This window comes from Podarcis gaigeae (genome assembly GCF_964106915.1).
Source record: "Podarcis gaigeae genome assembly, chromosome: 6".
In the NCBI taxonomy this organism is placed as follows: Eukaryota; Metazoa; Chordata; class Lepidosauria; order Squamata; family Lacertidae; genus Podarcis; species Podarcis gaigeae.
Window position 1 is genome coordinate 47,841,582 of NC_139682.1, and position 12,341 is coordinate 47,853,922.

General features: G+C 43.3%; 1 protein-coding gene across 2 annotated transcripts in view; it reads left to right on the forward strand.

Moving 5' to 3' along the window:
* Positions 1-12,341, forward strand: part of LOC310847411 (copine-5) — a 124,012-nt gene that overhangs the window by 61,130 nt on the left and 50,541 nt on the right. For both annotated transcript variants that reach the window (XM_083745216.1, XM_083745215.1), the window contains 3 exons: positions 3,334-3,393; positions 7,193-7,256; positions 12,127-12,230. In XM_083745216.1, the coding sequence (XP_083601342.1) occupies positions 3,334-3,393; positions 7,193-7,256; positions 12,127-12,230 (228 nt within the window). The remainder of the gene's footprint in view (positions 1-3,333; positions 3,394-7,192; positions 7,257-12,126; positions 12,231-12,341) is intronic.

The following is a 12,341-nucleotide window of genomic DNA, read 5'->3' on the forward strand; positions in this document are numbered from 1 at the left end:
GAGTCAGGTTCTATAAATGTTATCAAGGAAGCTGCATCTGTATAGGAGGGGACTTGATCACAGTCTCTGTAGCTGTGGCCCCCAAACCAGGGAAGACAGGGGAAGTCCAAAGGTTTAACTGTTCTTAGCAGCCTGGAAGAGGTTGGAGCAGTGAGCTCAACCTCGTCATGGCAGCAATGAGTCTCCAACTTACGTGCAAACACTAAGTTGTTAAGTTGAATTCCAGAGCCCGGGTCGAACTTTTGTCAAGGTCACGGCGTGCTTGATCATTGGCAAGCGTGCAGATTCTGTCATGATGTTATCTCTCTGGATGCAATTTCCCTCAGAGTCTGTAGCGGGTTTTCAAGAAGTGAGAATTTTTGTGGGGTGAGTGCTTATGGACAAAAAGCAGGGTTCTGGAGAAACACAGCCAGAGGTTTATTCTCCCCAATACAGCCAGATGAGCCTATTGCCTGCTGTTAATGAGAGGCTGTTTGTGAGCTAATAAGGCAACTTCACTGCTAGACATCTCTGAGCTCAGTGATTTTGACATGGGATCCAAGAGGGTCCCATTGTGAGCCCAGGGAGAGCAAGGGCCATATTGGAATTTCCATTTTGCACCAGGGGGCTGATTCACTGTTCAGTAGCTTAACTGGGAGGATATCTTGAGTCATTTGCCATTATTTTATTAGGTTGAGGTCTGAGTCACACACATGCATGTAATTGCTCAGTATATCTTTTTGCTCGGTTACTTACCACGAACTCAAAAGGTTGCTATTTGAGCTGACATGTGAGGTGATATGAAAGCCCTGCCTTTCTAATATTTGATCTGCAAGCATAGTTTTGATCATGTAAGTAGTTGCTTGATGTAGCAGGAACCAAGCAAGGAACAAACACATGGGAAACTCAGCATGAGACTAGACTGCAGCTTGCACTCACTGGCATCTGGTATGTTTTCAAAAAAGGCCTGTCCAGCTTTTCCCACTCCAGCTGATTATGGGATATGCAGAAGAGCCTCCACACAGAGCTGGTCTAGGCAGCCGCCTCAGGTGGTGGAATTCTGTGGGGCAGCACCCACAGGGGCCCCCACCCACCCATGCCATCACCACCAGAGAAGAGAGGAGAAGCAGTGGCATCTGGTAAGATCTTGTGAGTGCTGTGCAAGACCTCGCAAGAGTTTCACAAGATCTCACTTGAAGTCACAGCTGCCTCATTATCCTGGTAAGTGAGGCTTTGGCAGGGAGAGTTGGGACACCTTTCTGTTTCATCTGTTTAACCTAACTAAATGTATTGAACGTTTGTGTTGAAGGCTATGATCCCTTAAGTGTCCTGGTCCAAAGCTGCACAGAGCTTTGAAGCTAGTAACCGCCATATTTAGTTGTTTTTTTTTATAAATAATATTTATTGAAGTTTCCAGAAAATCAAAAATATAAAAGAAAAAAGAAAAAAGAAAAAAAAAGACATTTACATTTCAGCCTTACTTTCATTGACCTCTTTCCAGGACTTCCCCACCCCACCCCCTCTTGTATTCCAATTCCATTAAATTAATTCCACAAGTTTTTACCCTAATTTTTAAGCTTATTATCATTGTTATCATTGACACAATATTCCGTTTAGTTCATCTTGTATAACCATTTTCCCTTTATATTCCACCATCCTTCAACTTAAAAATATTTTTTCCTCTAAGATCGATCCCTGTTCCCTTCCACGAATTCCCCTCTTTAATACACAGGACAGAATGAAATAAGAAAATAAAGAACATAATATAATTTTACACCCTTTGGATTCCAAATTTCTCTCCCCTCTTTCCCGGTTTCGATCCCCAATGTCCATCAATCTATCTGTTGTCAGCCTGTAGACTCCACACCATGTCCAGATCTCAGTCAGCTCCACTTTGCCATCTTTTTGGTAGTCTTTGCCGTCTTTTTAGTAATTTTTAGTTTCAAACACCCAGTCTTTGGAAAAACTGTATCTCAAGGAGGTCCATTTTTTCTTTCATCCAGATCTCTATATTTACGAATAAAACTCAATTTTTGTTTCTTAATCCTTTTAAATCTGAATGTCCCAAATGCTCCCACTTCCAGCTCTGTCCACTTCTTGTTGTTCTCTTTCCTCACTTTCCTCAGGTTTCTATTTCTGTTCCACTGCAAAAACATTCTAATTCCAAAATCTTCTTGTTCCTCTACAGAGGCTTTATTTGTTCAGGAACAAAAACTTGTGTCATGTCCCTTCCGTTCTTCAATAGATATATCTATTGTCTCCTTTAGTGTAGAGACCTCTGTAGACAAAATAATGTTTCATTTTTGCAGCTTTCCCAGGAGATAAAAAGTCCTATTCAAATCCATGAGTATTTTTCCACTTGCAACAATTATTGTAGTGTCCCAAAGTCCCCTCTAGAGGGATTATGGTAACTTAGTTTCCTTCCAGATCACACCCAAAAGTCAAACTAACTTATTGTCCCTTGTTTTCAACAATTTATATCCACATTGTAACAAATCTAACCGGCAAAGTCCTAATAACAAAGTTCTCTTTTTATTCTCCAACTTTGACAGCTACTTTGACAGCTGTCAAAATCTTTATATCTCCTCACCAGGCTCTCTCACGGATCTCTCCCGGTTCCCGGGGGGGGGGTTGCACTTTAGCTCAAACAATCCACTTTTCTCCTCCAGCACAATCTTGTAATTTTCCATCGTGAAATTAATAACTTTTATCAATAAAAAACAGACCCTTCTCTCGGTCTTAGTTGTCAGGTCCTTGCTTTAAATTCTCTACAACAGGGGGGAGACGGACTTCCTCTTTGCATCTCCCCCGCTCGTTCCGAATTTAAAAAAATTAATTCATTTTAACTCCAATTTCCAATTACTCACGGGTTGTTGTTTTTAGTCCAAATTTTCAATGGAAGAAGTCAGCGCTCTCCGTCGAATGGCATGCGGCTTCGCTCGGCAGGGGAAGCGGAGGACTCATAGCACCACGCCACCCCCATCCCCCGCTCCGTAGCCTTTAAAGAGGCTCTTTCGCGGGTCGGGGGGCGCAAACAGTGCCTGCCGAGTCACCAGGTCCATGGGCATCTGTGCCCATGGTTTTTGAGGGTCCCCGCATCGCCGGCGCGGTGGGACCCAGCCCCTGCCGAGCAGGCTCCCTCCGGAGCTCGGAGGGAGTCCGCCATTCGGCGATGGCGCCAACCCGGAAGTCCAGTAACCGCCATATTTAGGACACGAAACAGAACCAATTCCAGTCTATACTGTTGCATTGGATGAACAGGAAATGATGCAGATAGAGAGAGAGCGCGCACACAGTACGGAATCAGTAGGAATTGAAGTTTTAGGCGTCTTTCTTTCCTTTCCCCTTTTCCAGGATGGGAGCTTTTACATTGCATTCCAAAACCGGGAAGCCTATGCCATCTGTCTCCAATGGGTAAGTCATGCCGAAGCCTCTTATTCTCCTACCCTAGAAATAACTCTGTTATTTTTTATCATATTTTGGCATGTAGGCATATATTAAGGAACCAAGTGCTAGAGGAGAAAGTGGGAGGAGAAAGGCTGTTAATTCCAGCACTGACCTAGCACATTTCACCCAGTGCTAAATATAAGCGTAATTTGCACAAAGAACACCAGTCTTTCTTACCCAATGGTGGTACCTCCACATGGTTGTCCTACACCATTCTGAGCATGATGCTGTGGGCTGGAGTAGATTTTTCACTTTGCGGATGGGATTCCACATTGCTGGAGAGAACTATGTTAGGGCTATCATCCCCACCCCTGTTCAGATGATATTTCCATTGGGTTTACACACAACTGAGACCAGCCCGTTGTTTCTAACACTATTTTCAGTGTTAGCAATGCTTATGTCATCAATCCTCATAAGAACACAGCACATATGGCTGACTCTAGGTAATAGAGGAAGAAGAGAGAGATGTGTAACATTCAAAGCAGGTACTGCCATACATGGACGGTGCAAAAAGGGGCACTCCTGATTCTTCTTTGTCCTTGATACATCACAGAATCAGCCATAGGCTCAGAGGTAGATTTGTGCCTTATTATTTTATGTAGGCATTTTATTTCATAAATTTTATGCACCTTGAGATTGCAAAAAACAACAAAAAACTCAATGTGGTTTACAATGAGATTATTATTTTTTTGTAAAAGCAATGAAAAACAACTATTTAAAACATTAAAAAATAAAATCAGCAGTACACTAAAAACAGATTAAAACACACTGGATTGAGCAGGGATTTTTTAAAAAACTTGGATAATTCATATCTAAATGCATTTATTTATTTATCAAACTTTTCATAGCAAGAAAACTTCTTATGCAGTTGACAAAAGTATAAAACATTTAAAATTACTGATAAAAAGTGGTGAAAGGGTCAGGCAAACACTCGGTTCTTACCAGCACACTAACCTAATTGTGATCTTAGTGCTGCCTAGTTATGGGGCATACTTATGCTTATATGTGATGTCAGGAATGGGCCAAGTAGAGACATGGCTGCTGAAAGCAGGATTGAAAACACACACAGACGTGCATCAGCTGGTGGGTGTGGAGTTTGATCCTGCTTGCTTCAGGCTGGCCAGTGAGTTCCTGTTGCAAACTGGCTGGCAATACCCTTCAGTAAGCAGGATTAACATTGACCCACACATTAGCTGATGTGCAGGGAGTTCAATTGCACTTGGTCAATGTCACCCACCACCTCTTTAGGCCAAGTTTGACAGGTGGGTGGGACAACACACCTATCAATCACATGGCACCATTGTGATGCTAGATGACTGACAGATGTCCTGGGTGGGGGTAGGGGAGATAAATGAATGGCCCATTGGGTCAAAAAACTTCCCCAGCCCAGTTTCTCTTCCTTCCTTTCTGGCAGTGGAAAGGTAGGATAGAACTGAAAAGTATATAATCATGTCTTCTGCGTATTCCAGCAACCATCACTGCTGTCGCATGTAGTAGTATCCATGCATACTTCCCTCCCAGTAAGGTGCTGCAGTTTCCCCAGTAGAGCCAGTCTTCATCGTATTGGTTCCTTTTATTTCTCACATATTTATAAACCTGAAGAAATTTGTCCCAAGGCCACACACATGTGCAAAACTGCACTACTGTCATATTTCTTTTTAATAGAGTTAGTGTGTACACCAAGCAAGACACAGATTTTCACACTCTGCCTTTCTATCCTGAAAGAGCCTAGTTAATCTGACATGACCCCAATGTATGCAAATGTCCCCCGCCCAAAGGGAAATGAGATGTGGGGCACATAGTGAAAGAGGGCAGTCTGTAACCAATATGAATCACAATTGTAGAAAAGACGACGGGGATGCCTTCTTGCACAGAAAGAGCCAAGGAGACCAGTCCACATAATTCAATTAATTTGCATGATATGGGACACTTATATTAAAATCCAGATTGCTCCAGACATGTGGCAAATCAGTGGTCTGACTCTATTGTCCCAAGGGATGGGCACATCTGTAAACTTTAGTTTCTCTTGGTTTCTCATTTTGCCAAACTTGATTTCAGTTCGCCACATTTTCACATGTTTGAAATGTTTTTTAAGTCCTCATGAAAAACCAGTGTTTTAGTCTGAATTTCTCCTAATGTGTACACATCTTTGCAGTTTTGTCTAATATACACATTTCCCAAAGGAAATTTCCCTAATGCAGTGCATTTTTGTATGCCGTTTTCACAGATACATTCCATTGTACGCACACTTTACCCTCACATTCTGCATTTCTGTACACAGTATTGGCCTGGAGAACTACATTGCAAAATTCAGAGAAGTGCAAATTTCAAAGGATGACTGTGTTTCACGTCCCATATTGTTTCTGAAAGTGTGGATTAGGCAGATTCACCTTTAAATGGAAAATAAATCAAATTTATCCACCAACCCTAATTGTCAATGCCACAAATTAGGACTTCATGCCCTACTCCTAGCATGAGTGGTGGTGCTCAAAATTGCAACTTGTGTTCATGGGAAATTGTTCAGATGACCAATTTGCTATATGCACAATAAACATTGTGCTCAAATACCTACTTTCTCCTCTTGTGCAAGAAGCTGGTCAAGAACTGAAACCATAATTAAGGTAGCCCATGGGTAATGTCGTTTTTGGAATTTCTTTTACAAAAATTTGACGTCTGGGAAAAGGTCACATCAGTTGCTTACTGTCTTACTCCTAATTTCCAAACCCCATCAAACAAATAAACCTGTCATCTGGCCTGCAGGATGAATTCGTTTTGAGTGATCATTACCCAGCAGGGCTTCCTGCTCTTGTGGAATTGAATGGACAGAATGATTGTAAATCACAAAGCTGGCCAAAATTGTTCTATTCAAAGATGCTGACAGTAAAAAGGAGGGTGGGGGGTGTTGAAGTAAACCTCTTTTCTTAGTTTTGCTCCATGGTGAGTTGTGTCTCTCAATGTCCTACTTACTTGTGCACTCAAAATAAATATTTCAGTTTGTCTCAAGCTGCAGAACCAGTAGCACAGATCGACCAAAAACTTCATCTTTTCATCTGGGGAGGAAAAAACCCTTCTTGGCTTCTCCTTTATTTTGCCACCTTCAGAAATGTTTGCGGATGCAATTCAAAGTACACTTATCAGGAGTGAGTCCCAATGAACACAGTGGGACTTACTTCTGAGTAAGAATGCACAGGATTGGCTGAAAGTGGCTGTTCAGTTGGACTCTTTTATTTATTTATAATAGTTTAATGTTTCAGCCTCTAGCAAAACTTCCCAGACAAAAAATAAAAACCAACAGCAACCAAATAAATTAAGCAACAGAATCACAGCCCTAATGCAGCAGGGCCTCATGTTTCAAGCTGGGGCTGAGGATAGATCCCAGGTCTGAAAACCACCGTAGCAAAATGCTAGTCTTTGAACATGGGAAGCCCTAGCCCATATTCCCATCTAAGCTTTCTGCATGATCTTTGGGAAGTTAGACTTTTTCCAGCCAGATAAAGCTGGAAAACTACTTACACCTACAACTAAGACTTCAGAAAGGCTCACTGTAATCGTTATTGAGCAGTTTCAACAAGCTTCTTTGAAGTTGCCGTGTGATCGCTAAACAACTGATTGATGCTGACAGCATGCCTTCACAGGGGCTCAGTGCAGTTGCCAATCAGCCTATAGTGCAGCCAATACCAGGGGGACTTGCTGGCAGCATCGATCAGTTGCTTGCTCTTTCTTCATCTGCTTCCCAGTTGCTGAACCATTTTCTTTCTTCTTGCAGGGGGATTCCAGGGAAGAAGTGTGGCACCATTATCCTGTCTGCTGAGGAACTGGGTAACTGCCGAGTAAGTAATTCTCTGCTCTTTGAGCTTCTGGTCAGGCCTCTGCTCCTGAGGGAGGAAGGGAAGTTCCTGTCTGCTGGCGTCTTGAGTTCAAAAAGCCAAAGAGCTCTAGGGATAATCATATATAACAAGGTGTTTTCTTCTCTAAGTCCTTACCATACTTCATGGCTTGTGAAGATCAGCTGTATAATAATGCAGAGTATGGTGAGAGAGGCTGAGACACAGACAAAGTAGATACCCTGACAATTATTCCATGTAACTGTTCATCTCATTTGAGTGCTCCTACAATGCATGCTGGCTCGTACATTTCTAGCGTTGGCACACAAAAATTCTCACCCTTGAAGATGGTATGCTGGCATGCCAATTCTGCCTTGTATCCATCAACCCACGGGCTGGCAGGGTGTCATGAGGAATGCACCCCAAAGAAAACTGTCCCTGGGGTGACGCCCACCCCCCAGCCCTGCCCTTGTTACGCCTCTGAGAATGCTGAAATGAGGTATTGGACACATGGTACATGTATGTGTATGTACTGTAGAGCCTTGGTGGAACAACGTGTTGTGCAGTTGGACAAACTGTTCAGTAAGTTCTCAGCAGAGACCAGAATAGTTGTAATGTGGAAATAGAAAATGTGCAGCTCTGGAGAGTCATAAGGTTGCAATGAGAGATTCCACTCCCTTCAGCTATTTATCGCTTATGGTGGGGGTGGGAGTGGGGAGACTACCATGTAAGCTCACTGTCTGCTGCAGTTTCTGGACAAACACTCCTCTCAACAGCTCTCAGAGCAAGAACCGAGATTACAGCTAACGTCAATGGCTAAAGTGTGGTCACAGCTGGAAGTTAAGAGTTCAGATTGTGTACTAAAGGGCAAACAAGGGCAGCAACTAAGAAATAATAAGTGTGTGGAAAGATTTGCTGTGCAGAGAAATGCATCTGATGCCTTAACCATTAGGGATGCAGTTTCTGGGTAGAGGTAGGTGGGTGTCAGAACACAAATGAATATCTGCACAGCGTTGTGTGGATGGAGTGTTTGTCTGTGTCTGCGTGGCATTTGTACGCTGCCTAATAGTACGAAGTTGCCTGGCAGTTTACAATGAAGAAGTAAAAAACCTATTGAAATACAAAGTAAAAATAAACCATTAAAGCCAGAACGTGCAGAAATGCAACAAAGCAAAACTTGTCAGAGTCAATACACACTCACTCAACATTACTGGGTGATCTCCAGCCAGTTGCACATTCTGTCAGTTTGATCTACATCAAAGGGTTGCTGTGAGGATAAAAGAGAGAAACCCATGTGCAATAATATTTGGAATTCCTCAAAGGAAGAGCAAGATAAAAATGTAATGAATCAATGGCTGACTCATTGGGCTTCCAGCACAGATCTGAATCTCTGCCCCAGCCCCATCACATTCCAAAGCCGAAAGCTGTTCACAACTGAGTCGACTTGCCATACAAACCTGCCACTGGGCATGCCTGTTTGCTAAAATGTTTTCCTCCTTTCGTAAGGGTCCTTTCCCCAGCCAGCTCCATCAGAGGAAATGGCCACAGAAAATTTTCTGGATTATCTATCCTGAAGAGCTTAATGAAGTAAAATCAGGTTTCTTCCAGAGGAAAATCTTACCACATCTGGATCGAGGTTCTTCCTAGCAATCTCAGTCACAAATTTGTTTTGTGAAGGGGAGACAAGAGAAGAATGGGCAAGCATGGCAAGTGACAAGCCTATGCCTGGTTGAACCCAGCTGTCAGGTACACAAGAGTCAAGTATCAGCCCCTGACAAGCGTCAGAATCTGTCCACTTGCTTGCTGCTGGTGTTGAACAGAACAAAACAGCACAGTTGGTGTATAACTTTTAAGAGAAAGACAGGACTGCCTAGAGACTAAACATCAGCAAAGACAGATTCTTTCATTCCCTTTCTCTCCCACATACAGAAATGAACACAAACAGTATCACTACATTTTTGTCACCTTCTCTCGCCCACACAGCTGACGTCTGCAAGAGGGAAGGAAATCCTATTTTTTCTCCTACACAGACAATTACAATATATTTTTTAACCCCCTTCTTCACACACCTATGCTGAACTTGCACAGCTAAAAAAAGACATACAGACCAACTCTTTCTCACATGTTCATTTGTGGATTTGTCTTTCTGTAGGCAGACTTGTGCAGATGGATGCACCACACCAAATACTTACATTCAAACAACACAAAGTTCTTCACACTTTTTGCTCATGAACATACAGCACACAGACCCCTCCAGCTCACGAGACGTGCACTGTCTGGTTAACGCAGGCTGTTTGTGACACTGATGTCCGTTCAGAATTTCGGGAATGTGCTTGAATGCATCCAAAGCAGCATACCATCTGTTGTGCCATAAAGAGAATTTAATACTCATTTCGATCTGAAAGAACCGAGACAGAACCAATTAGCTCTGCATGAGCCGTTCTGCAGCCTGCGCTAGAATCTGGTTTAACTTTTCCCTCTGTGCTGAGGATAGTATGGGAATGCATCATATGGGATTAACTGTGCTTCCACTCAGTGACATTGTTCCTTGGCATTTTCTGCACCATCACCCCAAGGAATGCTTGTGTTCCCCCCTGATTTTCCAAGAGCCTTGTCTTAACCCACCCAGCACTTTCTTGCCTCCCTCCCTATCTTATCCTGAATGCTGATAATGGGAAGCCACACTGATAAGAGAAAATCAAACCTGCATACTCCCTCGTTTCTATGGATCGGGGAGTACAGCAACAGTCGTACTGCCTGAGCACATCCCACTTCTCCAAACAATTACTATTTCAACATACTGTAAGTGATCAATGGCCAATTTCTTAACCCCAGCTGGGAGAACAATTATTAGACCTTGCCTAGCTAAGCTGCTATTAGAGAGCCATACCTCTGAGCCATGAGATCATTGCTCCTCCTTCCCAGAAATTATGGATGTGTGGATCGGCCATCCAATTGTGAGTGGAGCCTGCCAAGGCAGAAGGAATGTACTTGCATGCTGTTTTTTCCTGGACAACCCAGCTTTTGCTCTCTGCTCCAGAAGCAGCATGCAGGACACCATGCATTATCTGGTGGACACCCCATGGGAAGTGATGACATGCCCCGAGACCTCTGCACTGTTCCATTTTGACTTTGTCCCCAGATCAGGAGCAGCTTGGTTGATTCTTGAGTGCTGTTTTTGGCTTGATCAGGGAGCAGTGCTGCCAATGATTAAAGCTGCACAAAGGAGCAGGTGACCTCTGGCTGAGCATCCTGCATCACCTGAGAGCCTTTTGAGCATCTTCTGCTCTAGACCATCTACCATGGTCTTCAAGGATAGTTTGCTGCTGACCATCTCAGGAGGCATCTTCTAGGACTGTGGTGAAGATTCTCTCCCCTAAACCAGTAAAGCCATTGGACCATTGTTGGGAAATGGCTGAGATCAGGGGTTGCTTAAAACATTCCACTCCCTACTCTCATCCGCACAATGCATCACCTGGTGGGTTTCCTTATCCCACCACCTGCTTTTGCTGCTACAAGCACTAGTGATGTTGGTCCTGTGGGAATGTTCAGGGAGGCAGGAGAGAATATATTGTTTAATAATATCCTTCCTAACTTGTGCTAGCAAGTTCTATAACTTAGCAGTGTTTTACATTCTACCAGCACAGCAGGTAGCTGGTTGCACGCTTGTTTAAGCTTCTCAATATAGATTCCTGGTAATTTCCCTTATATCTCCCTCTTAAAAGAATAGACACAGCACAATCTTGTGTAAAGTATATAAAATAAGTTTACTCACACATTCAGTTCACAGATGGATCCCTGAAGGCAAACTTAGTTACAGAGTATATACATGTGGAAATTATCCCATATGGTAATAGTCCCTTTGTCCTCTGTTGGCCAACAGAGCATCTCTAGCTAAAAAGCTGCTGGTCCTACAATGAGAGGAAGTGAGAGAGAGGGAGTGTGCAGCATGCTATGTCCTTTTGTGTTACCTGGGCAGGTAAGGTCACGCCCACCTCTAGCCACATGCAAGAGGAAGTATGTCTCAGTCAGGAGGTAAGAGGAAGTTTTCTACTGACTGGACCAAACATTCCCCTGCAAGTTCACTTTAGGAAAACCAGGAATGTTGTACTTTACTGCTATTTATGTATCACATCCCACAGGTCCTAGCTTAGAAAGCAATGCTTTTCAAACTTCCTTTAGGAAGCATGAGAATGTGCACATTGAGTGGGGACAGGGCAGCCATTTAATTCTTGGAAGAGTTGGCCTGTCTCTCTACCCTGGATTTTTGCTGCCTTGTCCCCACTCTCAAAAAGTATTGGGTACTTATTAACAAACCATGATGCCAAGACAGATAAATGGGAACAAGAGGAGGAGGAGGGGCACATGACAAGGCAATAGTGACACACCTGGGACAGAGTTACGACATCCCAACTGCCCTCAATCTGCTCCACTCTTGAAGATGTGCTCCTCCTATTCGTTCCCCTACAATGGTATCCTTTGAAAGATTGAATGCTTACACCATTCACATGGTGAGTCACTCATTTCCAACTGAAGAGGGGCAGAGGATCACAGCCTGAAGCATCATTAGCTGGGAGTTTGGCAGGCGAATGGAAGAAGAATTGCGCACTGAGTTGAATTCACAAACAACATGTAAGGTTGGATACTCTGGCTCCCTCTCATATCTGCCTACTACCAAGAAGTGTACTGCAGCACTCAGGATCTCTGGGTCAAATTAAAAAAGACAACAAATACATAATTAGCCATGTCTTACAGGCAAATTGCAGGTACAGGAAGCCCAGTCTGATCTTGAGATGTGTGCAAATTAGGCAGTATGTAAATATTTTGAGAAACAAACAAATAGTTTATAGATATATTTTCTGTTCCCCATTCCAAGGATGTGGCCACAATGCAGTTCTGTGCCAACAAGCTGGACAAGAAAGATTTCTTTGGAAAATCCGACCCCTTCATGGTATTCTATAGGAGTAACGAGGACGGGACGTAAGTCAAAGTGTTTTTGCTTTGGGGGCAGGATAATTATTCAGATTGCAACAGAGCTTGCTTAGGTGACCTGTAGCAAAATGTTGTCCCAAGCACTCCCCCCTCCCCCCC